The sequence below is a fragment of the Harmonia axyridis genome, chromosome 1 (genome assembly GCF_914767665.1).
Source record: "Harmonia axyridis chromosome 1, icHarAxyr1.1, whole genome shotgun sequence".
Taxonomy (NCBI): domain Eukaryota; kingdom Metazoa; phylum Arthropoda; class Insecta; order Coleoptera; family Coccinellidae; genus Harmonia; species Harmonia axyridis.
The window spans coordinates 58,986,829-59,013,928 of NC_059501.1; the positions used below are offsets into that span (position 1 = coordinate 58,986,829).

A 27,100-nucleotide genomic window follows, 5' to 3' on the forward strand; every position below is an offset into this window, starting at 1 on the left:
CCACAGTCAAACTGCATGTTTTAAAATTTCAGAAATTGCATCCTCTTTTCTTTAGGATCTTCTGATTCGAAAACGGTGCTCACAATCGACTTCCACTGTTGAGGTAACATTAAGCTGTTTCTCTGAAACAATAAAAAAAACAATTAAAAACAGTGAGATACGTAATTGAAGTAATAAACCTCACAGCAAAATTTGTATCGTTATTTCTTGCAGTCCAAATCAAAAACAGAATCCCATGTTTCTAATAACTATCTTTCAGTTTCAAAGTTTCAATATTGAAATGTTTCAATATGAAACCTGACATCCAATTGGTTATGAACAAGATCAAACGAACTGTGTCTATTTGAGTTATCGCTGACCTCCTCAGGCACTTTCCTCTTCGTACATGTATTCGGAACGTGAAGTTAAATAGGAACAATTCCTGCAACATATTGGCTTTCTCGAAACTCCGCAATTTGTGTAGGAACTTGTCAACAACGCGCTGAGGTAAAGGCTGATAAAGTTTCATATTACTTGCAAACTATGCGTACACCTAAATGGCTACTACTTTGGACCTACGTCGAAGAACTTTTGACAGTTCTCAATGAAAATGATAGATATGAGCTACTGATTTGTCTAAGAAATGATTCTTGACATCAGCATGTACACTGCTCAACAATTGATAGGGATCACTTACTTGTTCTAAATTTATTTCTGAAATATTCGCTCCAAGATTATAAATTTAGTCAGATATCAGAGTATTTTCATTTGATAATATGGTTCACTTGAGAAAAGAACACTCAAAATTCTGTGTTTGGTTTGAATAACATAAAAATTTTATGATGAAACCACAAGAAGGCTGAAGTTTCGGTTAAGCTAGTACCTAGTTGGTCCCCCACGTCTCAAGCATTCTACCCTACGAGGCATACTTTCGATCAAACGATTTATAGAATTTTGGGGCAAATTCGTCCAAATATCCCGTAAAGCGTTAGAAAGGTCCTCCAGGTTATTGATCGGTTGTTCTAAGGTTGACAATTGTCTAGACATCTCAGACCAGACATGTTCGATGCAATTCATGTCTGGAGAGCGAGCTGGCCAGTCCATCCTATCAATAGCATGAGTTTCTAGCGCTTCATTAACCAGACGACTACGGTGTGGACGGGCATTATCGTCAATTAAAATGAAATTCTCCCCCACGGCAGCCGCAAACGGAACAATTATGGGTTCAATAATCATATCGTGATATCTCTGGCTGGTCATGGTGGTGTTCTGCAGAACAACCAACTCTGTGCGTTGGTTCAAACAAATGCCTCCCCATACACATATAGAACCTCCGCCAAAAGCTGTTGTGGGTACCATAAACTGTTCTCCATACCTTCGACCTCTTTCCCTCCAAGCAAGAATACGTCCATCGGAGTTGACCAAACGAAATCTAGACTCATCCGTAAATAAACATCGGCTCCAATCTTCAAGTGTCCAATTGCGGTGCTCCTCAGTCCATTGCCGTCGATGAACCCGTTGTTCCCTATTCAAACGGCGATGTTGTACCCTCCTACGTGCTCTCAAACCACGAACATGTAGTCGTCGTCTTACAGTCTGGTTCGAAATTAGAACTCCTGTTGCAACTCTCAGTGATCTATTGAGCCGCGACGCCGGGTAAGTGGGATTTCTCCTAGCATTGAGGATCAAAAGACGATCTTGGGCAGCTGTTGTACTGCGCTGCCGACCTTCCCCATGAACATAAGCTACTGAGTCGTTTTGGATGAACCTATTCCAAGCCCGACTCACGACACTTTGCGAAACATTCAACCGCCGGGAAACTTCTCGCTGGGACAAACCTTCCTGTATCCACCGTATGATTTGGTGCAGTTGCACAGGAGCCAAACGTCTTCTCGGCATGACTGATAAGCTGATATTGTTCACATTTCTTCAATTATTGTCACCTTATGTGTTTGAACGAGAGAAAAAAACAGATTTAATAATAAATACCCCATTGCTTTTCACTCCACCTGTAACAGCCTACAGATAATAATCGATTTTGTGAACAAGAGCCGATGAAGTGAGGAAGACTTTGATATAATCAACTCAAAACATCTTACTTTTTCCTTAGAGAACATATAATGTACAGATATTCACGAGATAACTTGAAAAAAATATAAATGAAGAAAAGTTCATAAGTGATCCCTAACAATTGTTGATCAGTGTATTATCGCGGAGATGTTGCTCTAAATGATTTCCTTTTTCTTCCTACATTTCCTATCGCAAAGTCCAAGCACTCGGAGTATTGTCCATTCACTTCAGTGGCCTCTCAACCCTTTTCTATAATCTGCTCATATGTCTTTGTTCGGATTCCACTATCAACACAAAATTAAATTTTGTCCCTATTCAGAATTTCAAATTGATAGAAACAATTCCTGGATTTTCTCAATAAGCCGTAGAAATAAATGGAAATTTTCAAATAATCCTGCTGACATAAATACAAAAAACCATAACATATTCCTCCGACGGTCCTGTTTGCTGAAAATATATCAGTTCTGTCAATCGTTCCACCGCCCTCAGTTAGTTAGTGGCCGTAGTGTACTTTTGTATGGAAAATGCAAAAAACAAATAATCGACTTCATTTTATTCATCATATATCACTGCAATTGGTTTCGAACTGTGACTGCATCAACAGAATAATGGGTAGAAAAATGAATTATCATTTTATCGAATCGTTTTAATTGGATTATACAGACCTGTTTGTTGTGAACCCATTGGGAAGAGATCCATTTTATGCGAATTCATAAATGAGTTTGGAGATGATGGCAATGTTCTTTGTATCTGATTTTCAATGATAAATGCCCTTATGCACTTATATTACTGCATTACTGAACTCCGCCTTTTTCCACATAAAATTTCCTATTTGAAGGGAATATTCTGTAAAAAATAATTTGATCGTGAAAATAAAGTCATCATCTTCATATTATCATTATTATTATACTATATTATATTTATGTATAACGATTTGAGTCCTACTCAAATTGAGTAATAAAACATCAATAATGTCTCAATACCAAAATTATAATATAGAGCAGAAGAAAACACAAAATACTACCCTGCCACATGAGGTATTTAGCTCTCTTAAATGTCACAATTATAATATAAAAACATTGCATATATTAGGTGTAATTTAAAATTAAGAATATTTAAGAATATTTTTACGGTAGTATGTGGTTTATAGTTGTTTGAATGTTTAATGTTTCCATATAAGAATAAGCATAAATAAATAAATAAATAATAATTTATTGATCCTGTTGGACCCAGTGTTGAGTATAAGGCAAGTCATATCAATATAAATTTACAAATAACTACAACAGATTTCTGTCATCTAAATACTCCTCAACACTATAATATGCCTTACTAAATTCTTAGTTGAAAATCCCAGTAGTTATAATACCAGAAACCTAGATATAAATCTTCCAACGCATTAACTGAGGAATGTCCTTCTTATATTGCTATCAAAACTCTTAATAAATTGCCAAATGAAATAAAATGTATAACACATTACAAAACATTCCGAAGTAGAGTCAAAATTTTGACCATTTCATTTAAATTGTCAGTTTGGTTTCATACTGTAACTTTGAATTCACTTGAAATAAGAAAATATTATTACTATTATTATTAATGAAAAGAGATCCTTTATTTTTTCTATATATGGCTTAAGTTATCTGTATCTTGCGTTGTATAAGTCCGGTTCCACTAGATGGCGTCAGAAAGAGATTTCGTACTACAAAAACTTTTCTGACTGTTCTGTGATTAGTTGATTCAGTTTAGTTTGAACGCGCGTCAATTATGCAGACAAGAAATAAGAAAATACGCTATATTTCACAGTTTTTCTTCGATAAAGGATAAAGGTGAGAATGCAAGCCATGCGGCTGAAAATGTAAATAGTGTTTATGGTCCTGATACTGAAACAGCCAATCAGGCGTATTTCTGGTTTCGTCCATTCCGTTCTGGTAATTTCGATGTCAAATTTGCACCTCACACTGGAAGGCCAATTTTCGAAAATGCCGATGGAATAATGGAGATTGTAGAGTTGGACCATCATGTAAGCACTGTTCCGATTGCTTAAGAGCTACAGATTGCACAAAAGAGTTTGGAATCATTTGCATTAGGCTGACCTCAAGATGAAGCTTGATGTATGGGTGCAACACGAGTTATCGCGAAAAAAAGCCATGGACCAAATTGCCATCTCCGAATCACTGTTGAATTGCAACAAAATCTACCTATTTGTGAATCGGTTCGTGACTGATGATGAAAAGTGAATCACTTACGGCAACATCAAGTGCAAACGGTGGTGATCGAAACACTGGAGCCAAGTTTAAATGACTGGTAGGAAAGTTGTGTTGTGTGTTTGCTGGACTTGGTATTGAATTATCTACTATAAGCTGCTCCCCTACGCCACAACTGTCAACTCGGAACTGTACTATCAGACCGTCTGGAGGAAGCAATCGCCCAGAAGCAGCCAGCTTTGGCCAATAGGAGAGGAATTGTGTAGGACAACGCCAGGTCACATCGTTAGTGACTCGCGAGAAATTCCAGGAGCTTGGTTTGGAGGTTTTTATGCAGCCACCTTATGGTCCGGACCTGGGACCAAGTGATAACCATTTGTTTCTGTCCATGGCGAACAATTTTGTTGGTAAAAAATCCGCTTCAACATGGGCTTATGAAAATTAACTGTCTCAGTTTCTTGCCAATAGTAATGAGGGCTCTTATGAAGGAGATATAATGATATTATTGAAGCGTATTGAAAAGTATTGAAGCATTGTCTTTCTTGCAAAAATAATGGTTTTCTCCTTACTACAAATATTCATAAATCTTTGAAATTGAATAAATAAGATATATAAAAATAAAATAAATAAATTTCATTCATTTTTTTTCCTTGAATATTAACTATCTCAAAAATTTACTGAACAAAACAGCGCATATTCGACCTACATCAGATCAATCTAACTATGGTATTAAAGCTTTATCTTTCTTGAGAAAATAATGATTTTCTCCTTATTTCAGATATTTGAAAATCTTTAAAATTGAATGATTAAGTAATATATTTGAAATTGAAATTGAAATAATTTTCAATGGATATGCATGTGGAACAACTTATCTCAAACATCAAGTGAAAATCGTGAATGAAATACAATAGTATATTAAATATCAAAAACGAGAGCGAAAACGAAACCGAAGACAAGTCGAAAGATTATTTGTAGGAGCTGCCTGAAGACTACGAAAAAAGTTGCGAGGACAATAACGAAAGAGCAACACTACACAGAATAATAATTTAAAAATATTCACGAGTTTCACTTTTACCACCGGAAAGATTCTTCATGATGAAATTTAAGTGGATGCGAATGTATATCGTTCTCTTTTTAATAATGGCGTAGTTTCCACTTGCAAATGCCGAAAGATGACAGCTTCAAAAGTGACAGCAGTCCAGAAAGCGAACTATTATATTGGAAAATTCTTCATATTTAGGGTGTTCCGGAAAGAATGAGACAAACGGATGCCATGAATGAAGGTCATCATGAAGGACTCGTATCGAGAGGTTTCAATCGCCTGAATGCCTTCGTTTGAGATATACAGGATGATGTTCATCGTATGAATGAAATTTTTCTTTATCTAATCCACCGAATAATTTCAAATTTTGAAGTGTTTTCACCCTTCAGTATCACCCTCCAGCAATATATCTGAAATCGAATAAATTAGATCCGGACTAAAGAAATTTTAGACTTTTTCTATTCTTTAATATTGGATCACGCTATACGCTGGAAATTCTAAAGGAATATCAAGTATACGAATTGATATATTCTTAATCAACCTTCGCTCCTTGCGAAATGAAATTTATCTCTGCGAAAAATGAATTATATCTCTCTCCACCAATAGGAATATTCAATGAACCTACTCATCAAAGCCGCTACTCTTTTGAAGCTCTACTTGAAAGGGACAAGAATTTACTATTTTATTATTTGAACATCCCGAATCCATACCCGAACCAAAATTATACATTTCCATTTCATACTTCATCTTGCCGTTCATCCGGGTCCGAAAAAGTATGCAAATAAATCGAAATAAGAATCTTGAGGATCCGGTTCGAACGGTAGGTATCCGGAGCATTGTTGAATTAGGGAAGCAGCTGTAATATATATAACGCCGTAATGCACCCTGAGTTTATTCGATCCGGGCAAAAGTTTCACTTAAGTTCCGGAATTACATACAGTATTTGCATATCAAATAGGAGGAGAGTTATCGGAGCCGAGGGATAATCTTTATGAGGATCGTCCTAGATATTTCAGAGAGTAGACGAATATTTCTGATTTCTTTGGACTTTAATCGAGAATGAATCAGAAGAAGTCATATTTTCCCAAAAGGGCATTGAACACCTATTCGATATTCACGTTCATATCAAGCTCAGTGACTATTTTAACATTCAACTATTTGTAAGACCAATGGTAAAATACTAACTGACAAAAAAACTTCAACACCCAGAAGGAACTGTTTGAACTTTGATTTTTTTTAGTAAATCTCAGATGGTACAGCAATTTTGATTGAATTTGGCGAAAAAAATCGTGCAGATTTGTTCTTGTAAAATTTGTTTGTTATTGTAGGCGCAATTTTTTTAAATTTTACAACAAACCAGCTGTTCGAGGAGATCCAAAGTCGATGTTTAGTTATTGTTAAAATGCCAAGAACTTAGAACTTAGAACTTCTTTATCTTATGCAGTCAGGCTATTAGCCTTCCACTGCTCCATCTCAATATAATTCTATTTGATTCTGCTCTAGCAGGTGGCAATATGCCACTCAGAAAGTTTGTGTAATCATTACACAATCTCTGTGCCAGTAAGGTTTTGGCTTCAACACACACTTCCTAGAGAAGTACCAACTTTGGTGATTTGTGTTTTCCAGGAGCTTTTTCGTCGTAGTCGCAAGCCTTCCTTATTAGAGGGTTTGCGTGATTTTCCATAAAATGCCTAGAGCGCGTGTACGCGGAATTTATCGCCAGCTAAGTGAATTTGAAAGAGGTCGAATTATTGGTCTACGGGAGGCGAGGTTGTCATTTCGAGAAATCGCTAACTGTACGAACAGAAATCCAACTACTGCTATAAGATGTTGTCAAGCGTGGTTTGATAATGCCCAAATACGAAGAAAAGTAGGCACCGGACGTCGAAGCGGCACAAATGAAGTTCAAGATCGACGTCTAAGACTTATGGCCATTAGAGACCGATTTGCGAAAACGCGATCTTTTGCTGATTAGTGGTTAGGAGAACAAGACCATTCTGTAAGTGTCCAAACGGTTCACCGCCGGATAAGGTCTTTTGGACTGTTGCATTATCGACCCCATCTTGCGTAACCTCTGACGGTTGAGCTTCGCCGGTAAAGATTACAGTGGTGCACGTCTACATTGGAATATGGAATGGCATCATTGTCTGATGAACTCGATTCTCCTTGGGTGCACATGATGACCGAAGAAACGTCGGAGAGAAAGACGTGAACCTCAGTTTGATGTTGGGCGTCATGTACACCGAACACTAGTCGTTATGGTATGAAGTGATATTGCACATGCAAATAGGTCACTTTTAGTCTTTATTCGAGGTAACATGACAGCGCTGCGTTGCCTTCAAGAAATGGTGGAGCCATATGTTCTCCTTTACCTTATCGGACTCGAGAATTCAATATTTCAGCAAGATAATGCCCGATCTCATGTTGCCAGAGTTGGTTTAAACTTTTTCGTTTCGAAGAGACTCATGTAAATATTTTACCATGGCCATCCACATCCCCCAATCTTTCGCCCATAGAGCATATTTGGGACATCATGGGTAGAAGGATTAGAAATTTACCCCAACCCCACGGATTTTGGCGGTTCTGAGACATGAAGTACAGGTATCTTGGGATAGTATCCCTCAAGAAGTAACAGACCATCACATTGCATCAATGCCGAGACGTGTTGGGAAGTGTTAACATAGATAATTCCAGTAAACAAACAGATTATATTATATTTTATTATTATATTATTATTATATTTAATTATTATATTATATAATATATTTGAAAAAATTTTATATCCTTCGTTTTTTCTCCAAATTTCAATCATTTAGGTACTCCTTGCTATACTATCTATGTTTTACCAAAAAAAAAATTCAAATTGAATCAGCCCCTTCTGGGTGTTGCAGTTTCTTTGTTATTCAGTTTATTAACACAAAACAATTATTTTAACGTCGTTGGACTTCTTCAGTGCCATGAAACCCTTCAAAATATTACATTTTCTGTATCAAAGTAAATTTTTCGGACACATCTCCTTAAAAAGACCTATTCATCAATCTGATTAATAATTTCCCAAATATTTTTATATTTTCTCTACTTATAAATCTGTATTTATTCAATATCAGTATATTATTTTCAATCATTTTCAGTTTATATTTCCATACAATTTACTGGCGATTTGTCAGATGAAACAAAATATGAGCTCAGATTCGACAACTAATCATTTCGAAACCAATTTCAGTGAAAAAATTTCAAATTGAAAACATTTCAGTAGGTGTTCATCTAATGAAGAAAAATTTTTGAGAATCTAAATATGCATATATGTTCATTTGCTTTATCTACACAAGAGATAATTATCATTGTTATCTATTTCATTTATTTATGTTGAATAGTAGAAAGTCTCAAACATTAAAGTGAAACTAGAAAAATTTGTGATTCAATCCAATACTGTCTTACCGGCAGAAATTTCCGACTAAAGACGTATAGGAACATTTCTAGTTATATGCGTTTATTAATTGTTTTAATTTGCCCGCTAGTTTTGGAGATTTTGTTCGAGTTTTTTTCTTTGCTCAACAATTGAACTATAATGAAGCCAGTTACGGCGATACTCAAAATAAAGTATGGAAGTAACGACAGCATGGTTTATGTCATATTAATTTATTGAAGAGAGACACACTAGAAGAAACATCGAAGTAATATAAATTTGTTAGCAGAAGAAAAAATGGTTACAGTTTCAGTATATGACGTCTGTTCGTTGATGTATGATTAACTATCCCGCATCACATAAGCCTAACAGATTTCATAGGCTTTTCAGGAAGTCGTATATGTAGGTATATATGTCTTAGAGTCCTAGAACTAAGCCATGGGGCGCTTCTATCCTGAATGTTTATTGGTCTACCAGGTACTAGGTAGTTCCTTACTATAGCTGCTTTCCAGTCAGGTGCGTGTCACCCCGGGGCTCGGCGCACTAGAGCGTCGATCCCTTGCTATGAGTGGAACGCACCAACACCAAACTGTCAAATTAAACGCAGTAATAGGCCAGTATAGGGACTATACAGTAGTAACACTTCGAGGATTTTTTGTCCATTTGTCGGACACGCGCATCCTTCTAGCGCAGCTCTGAGAAATTGAACCAGATCATAGAAATCGTCGATTTGCACTTGAACCTAACCTCAGTGTCAAGTTATTCACTCATTTTACATTCGTTTAAAAATAATTAAGTCTTCCTGTGAAACCAAAAATCAAATGATCTAGGCTCAACACAGGATTAAAAAATTTCTTTCTTGTTGAAAAAAACATTGCTACTCCTCTAACGTTGGGATCCATTGCTCATCTAATACAAGGGTCAGAGATGTCTTGGATGAGATAAATGAGGAAGCCATGAATATTGCAGTCTTTCATGTGTTCTTTTTTGCCTTAATTCGCTTCTTCTTTGCCTTGATTCACTTCACTTTAATTTCTTGGAACATTCATGCAATAGTTGAGGAGTCTATCAGAATAAAATAATTAATAAAACAAGAATATTTATAAGAGAAACACAAATGGGATAATCCTAAGACAGCTTTATAAAATAAAGTAAAGAGATTCTCTTATTCAGAATTTGTGTTGCACTTATTACAGTAACATGGTAGCTGTTAAAAAATCTAATACTTTACCTGTTCCTCTGCGACCACCTCTTCTGTCGACGTGGATATTTCTATTGTTCCTTCTGACAGGGGATGAACAACCTGAAACCCAAAATTAATATAAATTTCCCTGAGTTCAAGGTACCCCATTTGAAGAACTTACATTAATGTCTTCATTGAAGTCAAATATCCCTTCAACTTTATAATCCACCCCTCTTTTCTGGACATCCGGGATCAATTGAAGCACCTCGTTTTCTACTTCTGTCAACTGAATAGATGTAGGTGGACCCCCTCCTGTCTGCCTCATTATTTTGTTCTCTTCTTTAATTGTTTTTACTGTTTTGAGGCATCTTTTCCTTTTTTTATTGAGTGGGGTACTGGGGTCAGCGGTCAGTTTGCACAGGATTGCTGCTTATATTATTCAGCGAAGGACCACTAGCGATAGCCGATGTGGAAGGACTACTAGTCGAAGGTCCTGGAGCCATTACTTCGGCTGAAGTATTGTTAGAATCATCTTAAAAAAAATCAGATTGAAAATTTTATATTTTCATTTTTCACATTATTACTAACAATGTTTTTAAGACAAATCTTGCATTGAATAAATACATATTCATACTAAAAAAATGTTACCTTCATGAATTAATTCTCTACTAGGGAAAAAGTACATTTATTTGCTGAATCGAATCCATTTCCTCATGAAATTGGAATTGACTAGAGGCCCATCCAGTTCGACCTTTGTTGTCCTTCGCTATTTTATAGCTCCGAACCAGGGATTTTCATTTATTTTGTGTCATTGTGCTATTCACAGAAAATCCCTGGCTGAGCATGTCATTTTTGATATTTTCGTACACATCCTTCCTTTTCTTTCGATGATTTAGAATATTTAGATCATCTTGATGGCTCTCCATTGATTTAATCATACACAGAACCATGTTATATGTCCAAGTGTTTGTGTCCTGGAAAATAAAGAATTAAATATTATTTTACCTGTGAGTTCGAAAACTTACTTTTGGTTCGATCACTCTAGGCTGATTGCTGGTAATTGCATCATCCCTCCAATCATCATTATTATTCGACCGAAAATTTTGGACGAATTTTTCAAGAAATTCGGGGTCAAAAAAAATTAAACAAAAACTATCAATATAGTGAATGTCACCTAAAAACATTAAGAAATATACAATTCATTCTCGGCTCTTTTGTAAGCTTCCTCGTCCAATTTATAGGTTGAGTATTTCACCCCTAAATGTGATTTGTACTGTACCTATATAGCTTGTTTCCTTCCATTGTTAAAACGTATTACAAATGAATGCCGGAAACCGACAAGCACTACATACTATCTTGCACTACAATGCACAATATATCTTTAGGTCAAAGTGCATGCGTGGTCGGATGATCTCTCGCCCCTCTTTCAATATTATCTAAGGTTTTGCAGTGTAGCCTGCCATCTTCATCTTGTCCGCTAGTCATGGACAACTCAGTCCAAGGCTCTTTCAACAACTGAAAAAAAACAATAAGCTTATTTGTTCTTGAATCCTTCAGTTACATATTCGATCAGTAGTTGAGTTTTATGGAATGATTTCTTATAAATCTGTATCACTCGAGTGATATCAGATTCAGTGCTTCTGTTTCTACGTTTACTCCTTTTGCAATGATTCTCTCAACTATTCTTCAAGGGGCTGCAACTAGACGTATTGTCCTGCAGTTTTATGGAAAACCTTTATCTTTCCCTGGCATATTGAATAAATTTACTTATGTAGTTTTTCATCTTCTTTCAATATTAGTCTGTTCCCATCGCTACATTGGCTATAGTGGTTAGTGCTGATATTTTTTTCTGGGCATCTTCTTTATCATACAATTTCTTATTCTGTCCGTAACTGGAGCTTCTCTGGTTTTCAATTTTCCTTATTGGTGTTTCTGCATTTTGGATGTTATCACAATTCGGTGTTTTCAACATATATTATATTATCTTTATGGGGGTGAGGAAGTTTATCCTTCCTGTCAGTCGATGAGTTTTCGTCCCTTGGCCTTTCTCTTTTCTGCTTGTCTGGGCGTATGACTTCTTCTATTTGGCTCATATCGACAATCACCTCCGCCATAATTCTGTTTAGGTGCTCTATAGTCTTTTTCAGCTCTCTGATTTTTAGAGCTAGAGCAGCTAATTAGGCCTCTTCCGCCCTTAGTAGATTATCGTATTCGTTTTCAAAATCGATCTCGAACCCCATATCGCTCACGTAAGACATCTTCGTTATCTGAAAAATAAAATCCTGATTAAATTTGAAAACGCTTCCTGTGGAACTATCCATCTATTAATCTGGACATGATGCAGGATGTAAGGCGTTACAAGATGTCAGTAATATTTTATCGACCTTGCAACTACATTTTAAATGTCTCTGCGCGAGTTGTACTGGGAAAAAAGTACATCAAATATCTAACAAACTTTATGTGAGCAGAATAATCTTCACCTTCACAAATGTATTAAGTTCTCATTGTATACCATCAAGAGACAATCCGAGAAAAAAGTTGGGAGAAGGCCCTGCATGTTGACCTTGCAGCATCGAACTATTGGCTCACATTAGGTGAAGTGTACCTCGAAATAGGAGGATTTTTTTTAGCTCTCTAAGATCGAGTGTTCTCAGAGAGAAACTACTTCAAACATATCATAAATGATCGAACATTCACTGACGATCGATGCTAATATGGCTGTCCAACACAATCCAAAAATAATATATATCAATGAATGTACAACTATAGACCTATATCATTGTTATCTACTATTTCAAAAATTGTTGAAAAGGTTCTGAAAAATAAAATGGTCAGCTTTTCAGAAAAAAATAATGTTTTGGAGGACGCTCAGTATGGATTTAGGAGTGGGAGGTCGACGGAGGATGCAATAAAGGAGCTAACTGGACGAATATATGAATCTTTGGATAAACGGATTCCTAACTTATGCTTCTTTGTTGACCTTGCAAAGGCCTTCGACACCGTATGCCATGGGAGACTTCTCGGGAAATTGCGGAGATACGGATTTCGTGGTACAAGTTACAAATTACTTGAATCTTACCTGGACAAAAGACAACAAATTGTGGATATAAACGGAAATCAAAGTTCCCCAAAAATGGTTAATTACGGCGTTCCACAGGGCACAGTGATTGGCTCGCTGCTGTTCCTGATCCATATCAACAGCTTGTTGAAGTCCGGAAGCACGGGTGGAATTCTCAGTTTTGCTGACGATACTGTTATTCATTACACGGCTCCCACGTGGCATGAGTTGAAATAAACTCACACTGAATTCAAAGAAAACCAAATACATGGCTTTTTCCTCTTATGATTCAGATCTGCCATCAATGGGAGATCTTGAGATAAATGAAATTGTAAGGATTCCAGAAACAACATCAATAAAATATCTCGGAATAATGATTGATGCTAATCTAAAATGGGATAAACACATAATAAATACGTTAAGGAAACTGAGAGGACTTATATATAACTTATATAGGATATAAGTTCAGACTTATGAAAAAATATTTGAATGACACTAAACATCTAATGATGTTATTCAATGCATTAATACAATCCCAGATCAACTTCGGAATTATAGCGTGGGGAGGAGTCTATGACACACACTTGAAACATCTGAATACTATACAGAAATGGATATTGAAGATAATTTATGGAAAAAACCTGAAATTCCCAAGTCATCAATTATTCCAATTAGCAGGGATTCCCGATATTAGACAGACATATGCACACCAAATACTCCTGAACATCTTTAAAGGAAATATCAGATTGAATAAAACAGAGCATTTGTATTCTACAAGAAAAAGAGAATAGAGCTACCAAACACCAAGAGCAAAAAAAAGGATAGGACAAAGATCCTGTTTTTACCTAGCCCCAAGGATATATCAAAAAATTCCCGAAAATCTGAAAAAAATAAAAAATTATATACAGGGTGTTTCCTAAACATGCGGCAAAAATTCAGGGGGTTGTTCCTTGGACTATTCTAAGAATATTTTGTCCTTTGATGATTTTTGAAAAACCTATTTGTTTCGAAGATATAGGGGAAACAAAATTTCAGATAATAACATTTTATTATGAAAAATTACATGAAAATTCACCTCAACCTACAAAAACTGTTGAAAATGACCACCTCTAGCCAGCATACAAGCATCCAATCTTCTCCTCATTGACTGCCGAACCCTTTCAAAAACACCAGGATCATTTCTTATTAAGTTACACCCAGCAATGATCCGATTTCGCAAGTCTTCCACATTTTCTACTGGACTTATCAATTTTTAGTCAAAAAACTGGCCGTTTTTAGTAATTGGAATGTTGTTAAACAAATTTGAAAATAAATTGTACCTACTTAGTAAACACAGTGCGGTACGCATTTTTATTTAAACTATTATTAATTTCAAAAATATGAAAAATGTTGTTCGCCCTGTATCTTCGGAACAAAGAGGTTTTTCAAAAATCATCCAAGGACAAAACATGCTTAAAATAGTCCAAGGAACAACCCACTGAATTTTTGCCGCATGTTTAGGAAACACCCTGTATATTACAGAAGAAAGGCTAAACAACGGGTAATAGAAAAAGGAAGAGTATAAGCAGAATAATCAATCAGGAAGATTGAAGAATAAATAAAAAAGAAAAATATTGAAATTTATACTTATAATTTTGAGACATTTTATGAACCCGAATATGGACACCTACCTACTGATTGGACCTTCATTCCTGAAATTATGTTCACCCTAGAATGGATCTTAGAAACCCACCCGATTGGACTTTTACCCGGAAGTGACATGAAACAATATTGACTGGATGGAAAAAATTCACTACTAATTTAAATATTAAAAAAAATGTATATTTCTTCAAATGTTTTTGAGAAACTTTTTATTTATAATTACGCACAGTTAAATATTTCGCGAAATGAATACCTCTGTAATTTTTTTGATGTTTATAGTGAATAAACCTTATATTATCATTATTATTATCAAATTTTTACAGGCAAAGAATATAAAGAGAGAAATTGTGCAGTAATAAGGAAGATACTTCACTAAGAACTGACAATCGTATGAGCAGTGAGCATTTTGAAAATGTGCCATACTACAAATAGAGACCAAAAACCATCTTGGAGAAAGAACGCTGCTAGGGCAGTCTTCTCTCCTACGCTGATAGGCTAAAGAAAAGGATAATATTCTATCTCGAGTCCTTATGCCGGTCCTGCACGTCTCCATTCAATAAATAATCCATCTTGTGTCACTACTGAAGTCCCATATTTTTCTACTGAAAACCTTCCTGAGGTTTCATCAATGTCCTCGAAATATTCAACGCAAATGGTCCAACCAACGTAAACATCGCAAACTCAAAAGTTTATACAATGCTCTCAAGAAATGAAAAGCGGAGAGGCTGAATGGAGTCGGGTCGAGAAGTGAGATCAACAGGAAAAATAACTGTATTTTCCTGCAAAGATGTGAAAGTTGAATGTTACGTAAATTCGGGAGGGAAGACTCGGACTTTCCGAAATTGGGTTCCTGAGCGAATCAATTTGCCGTAAAAGAGCTTTCAGCCAGGTGGGGTAGAAAATTCTCATTTTCGCTGGCATTTTCTATGAATGATAAAAGACTTCTGAGAATGAGAAGCAGGTTAGGTCCAAAGCAAGAGCTATTCCATTCCGTTTATTCCTAAGGAGATCTCTAATATTTTCAAGTTTGTCAGAAAAAGTACGTGAACCCCTGGACTGCAACATGATATGCTGTATTTATTTTAAGTGGGGAATGAATTCATTATGTAACTAATGATTTTGTCCCTCTTAAGGAGAAGAGGAATATTTTCATGATAATTCTAGTAAAAATCAACTTCTTGTCGTACTGATGTCGTCAAGTGGGTACTTCTTTACATTCCTACCTACAATACATACAATATAATCGAGAGTTTGTCTAGAAAAAGACCAGTACTTTCAGAAAAATTGTGAAACGAGTACTTTTTTTTTATAATTCACTAATAGCCACACTCCATAAAATTCACACTAAGGTTTGTTTCTCTGAACTACAGAGTGGTTTGGTTGAACATTAGTGAGAGAATATTATGTGAAATATAGTTTATTAGTCATTACTCATAGGAGACTTCCAAGAGCAAATTTATAATAAAAATGTAAAAGATGCAAAATTGTTCGTGTTATATAATCTGTCACATTATCCATGTTAGCTTTCCTGATAATTAACGAAGGGGAGTTAGAATATCTTCAACCAACAGTTCCTTTATTAATCTTTATTAGATCATTGGGACCGGTTTCGGAATACTTCATTCCATCTTCAGCCAAAACACTAAAAATACATGTAAGAGAGAAGGAAAATTGATAAAAGAATTGTTTGTTGTAGACATTATCATCCCTCTTCGTTAATTGTTCGTAATACTTATACTCGCATAGCAAAACATTTATCAACAGTAAAAACACAAGAGCTTTTTTTTATCAGATAAATTTCTCTTTGCAACGAAACAGTTTTGCCAATCACTAATTTTACGAGAAAAACTCGAAAAACTGACTTTAGATAAAATCTAATCACAATTAGTGACTGGCAAAACTTTGAGTTAAAGAGAAATTTATCTGATGAAAGAAAAGCTCGAGTGTTTTTTGGAAAGATAAATTAACGACAGAATATATGGATGAACAACAACAATAATTATCTTTATCAATACAACAAAGTTGAATAATTACCACACTAATTCAAAATGAAAACACTGTTTGTTTAAAATTAAAAAATCTGACAGACTTATCGACAGTTTCAATAGATATTGAGGAAGAGAAGTTTTCATCCGATAAAAAAGGATGCACCTTTTTCATCGATGTCAAAGTGACAAAATCATTTCCAGGTATATGACATTTTAACATTGGTGTTAATTTATCATATCAAATTTCAGCTATTTATATAACGATTTGAAAATCAAATGTGTTTAATATTTTCTTTGTTAGCTACGCTTCACATGATTTTTGCTTAAATTCATCTCAGTAATTTACAGATTTTTTTATGAACCGATAGAAAGTCATATTTCATTATTAGTGAAATATTGTTATGGACTTAATGAATTTTCAGCCATTTGTATTCACAAATAGAAAAAAAAAATTTTTGAATTCGTATTCATATAATTTTTCCACAAAACTCGGCACAACTCATAAATAATTCTGTCTTCTGAACAAATATCCTAAGTCGAAAGTTCAGAAGTATATGGATCAACTCACACAAAAAGGTTCCATTACAACATAGAATGCTCCAATATCATTTTTTACTTTTTTAGAACAATTAACATAAGAAAATAATATACAGGATGAGGCAATAGAATTGAGTAATTTCATTCCTTTGAAGTTGAATGCGTGGAGAGTAATCTGCTAGTATCCGATCAAAACATGAAATGCGAATAATTTAAAAAACTATTCATTTTTGGCCCAACATATCCCAAGAAAAAATGATGAATACCAACTAGAGTATTCGACAGGCAAAAAAAATCAGGGCATGCCATTTGAATAAATGGACTTATTGACATTTTTTAAAGGTAATTTTTTTAAAATTGCGGTGTCTTGGAATTCGGAATCCGAATTCCATGGAAATTATAAATATGATATAAAAATGGGGCAATATCATTGAAAAAAAACAGAATGGTATCGTGTTTCAACACTTTCGGACCGGCCTTTAAAGTCAGAAATAATTTAAACTTATGTGCTGAGTACTGTCAATTCCGTCAAACTTCAAATAATTCTTCTAACTCAAAATTTCCATGAGTTATCGAACACTATTAACTCATATTGTTTATGCTGATTTAATGCTCATGACACCAAATCATCGGATCACTCTGCCTTATAATTCGTCCATTTCGGATGAAATGTATCTGTTGATGGGAATATATACAATCCTAATGACATTCTGCATGGACATTATTTTAACTATGTATTTACAACTACATCATTTTTCCAGTTCCCGTTTGCTATGGCGTGTTTTCTTCCATAATTGAAGAAACTATTCATTCAAGTCAATATAAATCGACTAACATAAGTAGATGAAAATCTATTAGCATATTTTATGCAGTATATTGTTTCAATATCAGGCGAGAATTTTGAAACTCCTGTTTTAATACCAGTGGAAAGAGCACAACGAAACCCAAACAAAACTACTCCACAATCTCAGAACTCATCAATCCATGCAAATATTGGAAATCTTCCATGTACCGGGTTTTTCACCATAATTTGACCCAATCTTCAACTTTGTTACTGAAAGAGTTACAAAAAAATATTTCCTACAAAAGTTTCAAGAAATCGACTAGTGTTTTTTAAAATGATTTCACAATATTAAATATATACAGAGTGGGCAACATATTGCTTGCAACTTCATTTTTTCAAATGGAACACTCTGTATATTTTTCCATATTTGACTAGCCCTTTTTCCCCTGACTTCGAATATATAACATATGTTTGGTCTATCTCTCTTATTCTGAGTACCACAGAGTTTCAAATTTTAAGAACCACCTATGTAATCAGTTTCCTAGTGGTAGGCTGCGATAACTCAAAATGCCTTTTTTTGAGTTATCTCGTTGGCAACGATATGGCATACGTTTGTCATTGAATGAAAATATTCATCGAATATGCACTACACAGAAGCGGAAAAATTTGAAATATTTTCACTTTATGTGAAGAACAATAAAAATAAGAAAGCTGCAAGGAGAGAATATATGGAGTTGCATCATAATCATGGAATTTCAATTAATAGTGAAAAAAGTATGTCATATCGTTGACAACGAGATAACTCAAAAAAGGGGATTTTGAGTTATCGCATTACTGAGCATGCTAGGTGGTTCTTAAAATTTGAAACTCTGTGGTACTCAGAATAAGAGAGATAGACCAAACATATGTTATATATTCGAAGTCAGGGAAAAAAAGGCTATTGAATATAGAAAAATATACAGTGTGTTCCATTCGAAAAAATGAAATTGCTATCAATATGTTGCCCACTCTGTTTATATTTCGTTTTGTGAAATCATTTTAAAAAACACTAGTCGATTTCGTGAAACTTTTGTAGAAAACATTTTTTTGTACCTCTTTCAGTAACAAAGTTAAAGGAGAGGTCAGATCATGGTGAAAAACCCGGTACGCCTATTTTCATTGTTCAATCAACACTGTGGATCGAAAGCGAATGCCATATAAAAAACTTGAATTGATTTTTCGTCAATTAGCAAAATTCGAAGTGGTATATTATTGTTTCTACTAGTGGCTATTTATTTCACATTTCTCTTCTGGTCTTTTTTGAATAGAAATTAGTGAATTTCCGTTTTGAATGGGATCAAATGAATTCGTTACATAATTGCTTCAGAAGCCTCCCAACATTCAAGGTAATTGAAAGAATGAAAAATAATTTGTATTTCTATATAACTTCAAATTAATGAATTTATAGGCTTCTTTCATAATAAACTCTAAAATCATATCATCGACTTTTTCCACCAACCTCACAGAGGCCGCTAGATAACTCAGGAGAGGTCTAAAGGGACGCCACCGGTTCTTTGATAAGAACTGTGACTACGTTAGGGGATGGGATTGATGAACTGAAACCTGAAATACCACAAGGGTGGAGAAGGAGGGAAAAGGATGGATCACAATCACTCAAAACTCAAATCAATTATGCGAATTCACCCTGCAGCTTTCTTAGGAAAGACAGAAATTAATTTTTTGCAGTCAATCCCTACTCGCCTAGTTCTACTCTACCTCTGGTGGGAGTATGCACAGTTACACCCTGTATGTCAAATAATAACTCGAATGTGCATGCCGAATTTTTAGAAAAGATAACTGAAGCGTTTATTTTGAAAAGATTGAAGGCGATAACGGAAGAAAAGGAGAGCATACCTTTGAAGCAGTTGGGTTTTGAAATTTAATACTTCAATGTTCAACAAGTGCTCCGAGCAGTGGAATGAATCACGAATGGCTTCAATCGCAAACAAGTCACAGGCGTTGTGTCCTTGGACGAGGCAAAGGCTGTTTGCATTATATGTATCTGACATGCAGGGAACGGAGAAAACCTCCATTTCACTTTTTAGCCACTTTATGTTGACTATAACTCCATTATCGCCAATTCATGATGTCCAGAGATGGCAACATACCTGCAAGAAGCCATCTCAAGTGGAGTCTGATAAATGCGAAGATGTTCTCTTCAGAAATTATAAAAAAAGTCTCAATAGGCACGTAGAAATAGATTAAACTATTTTGTAGAAAGATTTTCCATGCAACATTCTTGAAAATGACAGTTCATATCTTCGAAAATGATATTATAGCCGAGAATTTTGCATATTGGTGAATTTTCAGAAGTTAGTAATTCTCAAAAACTGATTGAAAATCTATTATTGATAATAAAATTTCATTTCTGGTTCAGAATTTTTATATATGAGCTCCCCCAATGAAAACAGATACAAAAAGAGCGTTGTATTCCTCAACGTGACTTTCCACTGAATGAATTTGAATGAATGAATTTGACGAGAATAATTTTTGTTACAGGGGAGTGCTGAAAAAAGAAAGAACAACGAACAGATCACCATCATCATGGTAGTATTCTCGTTGATTTTGGCTGGAATGTGCTTTACTTTCATATACAACTGTGGTAGAAAATTAGTTAGGGACCATAGAACAATACAGGTAAGAAAAAAAATAAGTCAATGATCAATTAATTGTGTTATTTATTTATAGCTCAAAGGGTTTGGAACAAGTCCAACCTCAAAAGTATTTTTTTTATACTGAACGTTTAGCGATTAGTGTTCTTCGATTTGCAGATCGTCAGTTCTTGCTAGACAATTTACTCAAGGATTGTTATTCGTTTTTTTCTAATTTCTTCAGATATCTATCTATTTTGAAAGACACAAGATTTGTATAGTGAAAACTAAGATTAGATACCAAGTCCATAGATCATCGTACAGTTTAATAGAGTTAATTTCATTTAGCTAGGACTAATTCATTTCGAAACTATTTGATCACTGAAGAATTAAGACACAAAAGAACTTATATTTAACCAATAACAAGCACTGCTTTTCGTTATAGGATGAAAGTCTCTTTGAAGTTTTTTTTTCTCTTCTTCAGAATAATTATTGGGTTCGATCCCTACTTGAATGAATATTCATCATCAGATAAAAAAAAAACTAAATAATTTTCATAAATATTCGTGGTAATTATTTGCTTTTTTATTCAATTTTTCATGTTGTTTTATTTATTTTTTTTTTTAGTATATTTAATGGTTCAGATGTTGACTCATGTATCTTCAATGAATTCAAGCCAATTTAAGGTTATTTCATGCATTCGGTACTCGATTGATGGAAATTCATTGGAATTTAATAACAACACAAACTCAATTTCCACAAAATTATAATATCATAATACGCCAGTTATTTCGCTCCATTGTAGCTGCATCGAGTATTTACATTCCAACTGATAATAAAATAGGAATTGCAAGTAGACTTTTGCTCCTATTCATAAAGGTGAATACTTGAAATGTGAATACCTGATGAAACCACAGTGAGGTAAAACAATTTTCGTATTACGATATTACAATTTTAATTAAATGAAGAAGTGTTTTATGTTATTTCAATTTAAGTATGTTATTTTCAAGAGAATTAATGAAATTATCTTAGTATCAGTTGATGAAAAGTTCTCACAAATTCTTTGACAATTTCCATATTTTCTACTATGGAATAAATAGGAAATGATGTTGTTGTATTATTTCCAATCATAATACTTTGGATCAATCGAGGCAAAAATAAAAAAGATCTCCTTGCTGAAATTTTCACAGTTTTTTTTTACATTCTGGTAACGTAGAATCGAATAAAAAAACCATCCTTTTGCCGTCCGGTTTTTTCTCGTGAACTATAGGAGGTTTTTACATGAGATTTAGTCGATTGCTGTACCTCATCGATCCTCCTAATACAAAAATACCATCCATTCATTTTGAAAACAATCACAAGTCCTGTAACAGCCTGGTTCATTTGCCTGCTAATACCGGGTTGAGTTATACTAGGCTAAATTTATTCGAAGTTTTATTATATTTCGTGTGCTCCGAGCATTTCACATGGAAGATTAGTAAATGTCTGGTTATAACCGGCAACACTGAAGAGTTCTAGAAATTTTTGCGCGCTTATTAGTATTCCTTTCAGAACTATGATCACGATGTAGTTTATCTTTATACTGTGACGGAACTATGTTATATTGATGACCTGTGATGATTTTTAGGTAATGTTTTCAAATTAAAAAAAACACCTTCAAAATTATTAGAAGAGTAACTTCAAATTAATTGGACAAAAGAGCAATATAACTAGATATCTATTATTTGTTGCGGAGCAAATGGCCATCGACCTTGAGTCCTTCAGCCTGTTCTTTCGAATAATTTTTTTAACATTTCTGATAACAAAGAAAAATAATAATGAATTTCATGTTAAATTCCAAATATATTATTTAGAGCCTTGACTGCCTTGGGTGTTTTTTTTTGAGGAGCTGGGGTAGAGTACTATTACATCGTCTGTTTTTCTGAGTCCATCAAGAAATTTGGTTGATAGTGTATTTAGTCTGGATCTTATTGGTTCCAACTTAGTGCTTGAATTGCTTAAGTCGTTTGGTGGATTGTGGAGTATATTGTTCGGGTGTCTCATTTTTGTAATGGATCTAAGCCCTGTTGTTTTTGCTACTTCAATATTGCTTTATGCGCGTTTTTTACAGTTGTTCCATTAGTCTAAGAGCCAGTGGACGGCAGATCACACATATTTTAAGAAAGCCTAAAATTTCCTTAGTGAGCCTCCTACCGACCATGTTTAGGGGCTAGCGCGGTTGTGGTCGTAGGAACCGAGGTACTGGTCTTCTTCAATAGTTTGAACTTCTGAAACTTCAAGAAATAATATATATGAATTTCAAGTTTCCTAAAATACTTTGGAAAAATTTTTTTTTTTTTATTTTGAAAATTTCTGCCACCACTTCACCACCGCGATAATCGTCTACTTTTTCGTTTTTGAATAGCTATAAGAGTGTATTTCGATATATTGAATCGGCAGCATTCCAAAAATACTTTTTTAGTTCATTAATGTAGCTGAGGCCATCGCAACCGCGCTTAGCTAGCCCCCATATATCATGGTCGGTAGGTACAATAGACTCACTGAGGATATTCCTGCCGTCCACTAGCTCTTAGACTTATATTGGATGTGCATATTTTATAAGTGTGCGGCAAATTAGTAGAATTTTGCTGCGGTTATGGTATTAATAAATTGCTTAAGGTAGGCTAAAATGTTGAAATGTTTTGCTCTTGTAATAACCTTCTTTTTCATGTACAAATTGATAAAACACAGAGTAAAATATTCATTTTTCAGTTTTATAAAAGTTAAATTATATTTCAAGTGGCAAGTCATTCTTCTGTTTCAAGGGATTAGTTTGTAGTGACTGTCTGCTCACAGACGGCACTATGGTTTTTGCGCCACATCTTTCCGGCCCCGGCGAATTCAAAAGGGTCGTTGCGTTGCAACAGAGTCACCTCTCACGACGGTGAGAGAGTGTGTGTCTTGGGCAGAGATCGCTGGATAGCCCAACTGATGATTCCACTAGCGAAGTCGGGATGAAACACTTAACCCCTGGAAGAGGGTGGACCTCATAACTTGGCTCGAGAAAGACTCGCCAAAAGCTTAATATTGTAGTCGGAAATTTAATGTGTAGTGCAACAGAAATCAAAGTTAAAAATGAGTTAGTTTTTGCCTCCAAAACCAAATATTCGTTAGCATCGACTGCCTGGCCAATTCTTCACATAAATATTCCTTTAATTAATCAGATACGTATACCTTATAATTTTCGGGTCAGTATCAAAAAGTCTATTCCCAATTAGGTAGTTGTCATTCATCAAAGTCGCAACAAATACACCGGAACCTTACATAATTCTTTCCTCGGAAAATGCGATCCTCAATCTATCATGATTAAATGAGTCTGAGCGGAGACAAAGCAAAGGATGTGTAGTTAATTTTTCATTGCCTTGCACAAAACACGACTGGTGTACGCGTCTCGCAATCAATTCAAATTAGCGGGGAGCTCATGGGGCAAAATTTAAAACTCGCTTTGTTTTCAACTTCTCAGTTCAGCTGGTTGACAATCTCGTGATTTATGACTGACGGTTACGTTAACACACGGTTAACCCCTCTTTTTGAGAACGTTTACGGGTGTTGAGGTATTTTAATTTTCTGGCTAAAATGCCGCATTTCGAACGGCAGCTGTTGAGCCGAGACGTCATTCATCAACTCGCTCGTTTTGTTGTCGTAGAAAGAACTGAACTGGCTGAATGAACCGGGGTGAAAGAAGTAAAAAAAAAATAGCGGCATTCATCAAATTTTCTCTGGCGGACTTCTTGGTGTGTGAACGAGGATCCGCTTTTCGAGATGAGATTTTTTTTTATTTTGTTGATATTGAATTTATCATCGAGTGAAGCATATGAAAGTTTGATTTCTTCAATAATACTTTAAGAACTATAGTTAAATATTTCGATTTTGTACAATAGGAAAAGATCAATATTTCGATTTAGTACAACAGGAAAAGATCAATGATATTTTTTCTGCTTCAATAAACTTATGTATTATTCATTAATTTCAACCTGTGATTTATACAATAAACTAATTCTGAGAATCGAGAGTATCTAATATAATCTCCTCGAGAGCGATCAATAATCATTCGCGAACTGAAAACATGAAGTTGAAATGGTTTTCAATTATAAATATACGACTGTAGTTTAGGAATACTTTTACGAGATGAATGTTATTTCGAAATGAGGTTCAGATATGGTGAAGGCGCTAACATGTTTACTTAACAATACTTTCAAATAACCCACGGTATTTAGCAAAAGGTATCGAAAACAAGAATTTGGTATTTCCTATTGGCTGAATACTCCACGTTTCACTTCGGGGGCGTTTTTGGTTATACTCATTAAACGCATCTATTACTTCCTAATGATTCGTATAGATCAGTGTGGTCCATAGGGGTTTTAATGAAAAGGATTTTTACTCAGTTTTAGTTCGTTTTGTGACTAATGTTTTAAATGATTTCGACTATGATATTTGGCCTAATTTAATGAGTTCTGAAGAAAATGATTTCGCATCCAAAAGACCTTAATAACACTGAAGAAAAAATTTTTGCTGGAATGCGAAAAGGACTAGGGAAGATTAACCAACAAATTTTTCATTTCATCTTCTGATTTCATCAATTTAATTACTAGTTTGAGTATTCATATTGAATCGGCATATGTCCTTAAGACCCTCTAATTTGCAACGTCAAAATAGCAGCTATGGATTATAATAATAGGTTACCTATATCTTTGGATATTTTTTCTGCTTCTGAATACCTACTCAAGAGTTAAGGAGGCAAAACTTGAAATTAAGGTAATATGTACCAGAAATCATAGAAACTAAAGGTCGATATTCGGATGAAATAACATCAATTATTCGTAAATGAAATTTTTTTTGGTTTAAGGATTCTCAATCATCCCATCGAACAATTAATTTCAATTCATGAAATGTCAACTTAGTTTCTTTTTATGTTTTCTGGAAGTCATCGACTACTCCATTCAGTGTCAAATTACAGATTTTCCACGATAACTCTCAAAGTTTTCATTTTGGGTATAGGGTATATAGGAAGGATTAACTCTCCTCCCCTTTTTGTACGTGAAATTGAGTAAAGGAATAAAAAATATAGGTTTTTTTCCAAAAAACTTCTTCATAAGATTTTTCCATAAGAATTTCATTAACTCATGAAACATTGAGTTTATATCCAAGTAATGGCACATTTCTGAAATTATCATCAACTAAGCTAACTGATAATGAACTGACTGAATAATATACTGAATGTGCCATTAGGAATAATAAAGTAGTAGCCTGTTTCCGGTATAACAGGAAGTTGTAGAGGTCTGAAAATATTTCAGGGAGAAAGATCATCATCTCAAACCCCAATAAAAAATTTCCGCATAAAAATTAATATTAGTTCAACATAAACGTCTAATAGGACATCGCCGTGAATCACCCTATATCATTATCATCTAGCCTTCTGCTTCCACTGCAGAACATAAACTTCCCCTTACAATAACGAAAAATAAAATAAACGCTTTATTTAATTTGGCAACATGGCTGCCAATTTGAACTTGAAAATTCTGAAAATTTGAAAATTAGATAAACTATACCACCTGTTTGAGGATCCTATTCTCAAGGATTGACTTGGATGTAATCAATTTTGTAGCGAAGTGCCTTTGAAGAGCTTTCAGTTTTCAAGAAAAATAGTTACTTGACATTCGATTTTTATATGCTTCATTGTAACGATAGCTCAGTGAGTTTTAAGATTCAGAAAAATAATAAGAAAAGACAAGAAATACGCTGGAAGCACTCAAACCTACCTTTGTTGGGATGAACGCCAGAATTGGGAGTTGGTACTTTCCTGGTATCCATTTGCAGTCTTTGTAAACTTTAAACACACTTTAAAGAAATGATTATATAAGAGAAATTTCAATTTTTACTTGGAACTGTGTGATTCTGTGAAATCTATAATCATTATCTCTGGCGCATATGTGTCCATATGCAGGCCGAGATATTCCAGCGTATTTATTTGTTGAAAAGAAAATTAAAAATTAAACCCGATATGTTGCTTCAACGGTCGTACCGAAACAAACAGAAAGATATATTGAAATTTACAACAAAATAGAATTTAGAGAATATTGATTGTTGGATCAACATTTACATTCCAAAATATGAACTGTGACATATACTAAATGTTTTCCTCTAATGATATAAAATATACATCTGCGTAGGAATCTTTCAAAAATTGAATTATACCGTTCAGTTGCGGAGATTTGTATTATTATAAGAGGAGTTATCAAGGCAGCCTCACCTAAGAAAATAGTCCGAGGAAACGCTAATTAAAATGCAATTCACTTTAATCAAGAATTCATATAAACAGTGGAAAGTTTTGTTTTGCTGGCTTTTTATAAGTATTTTAAAATTCATGACTCAATCAGACATTTCATGCCCCAAGAAAATCTTATTCATCAACATCTCACAAAGCGAGTAATATCCTTTTAGAACATTAAATAATCAGCGCGTTTTGCAATTTGATCCTTTTCTTAATGAATTGAGAACTTAATAATGGATCTTTCACGACAAACCACAACCATTGTTGGGAT

At 34.6% G+C, this 27,100-nt stretch overlaps 1 protein-coding gene and 1 long non-coding RNA gene across 4 annotated transcripts in view; one reads left to right on the top strand and one right to left on the bottom strand.

Annotated features, from left to right (window-relative positions):
- The window catches only part of LOC123688782 (neuropilin and tolloid-like protein 2), a 612,260-nt gene that overhangs the window by 569,931 nt on the left and 15,229 nt on the right, over positions 1–27,100 (top strand). For all 3 annotated transcript variants that reach the window (XM_045627446.1, XM_045627447.1, XM_045627448.1), the window contains one exon: positions 20,428–20,565. In XM_045627446.1, coding sequence (XP_045483402.1) covers positions 20,428–20,565 — 138 coding nt within the window. The remainder of the gene's footprint in view (positions 1–20,427; positions 20,566–27,100) is intronic.
- LOC123688787 lies at positions 11,502–26,449 on the bottom strand. Its single transcript, XR_006750106.1, has 2 exons — positions 26,318–26,449; positions 11,502–12,148 (listed from the first exon to the last, which is right to left on the bottom strand). It is a non-coding gene; the product is annotated as an uncharacterized LOC123688787 (long non-coding RNA).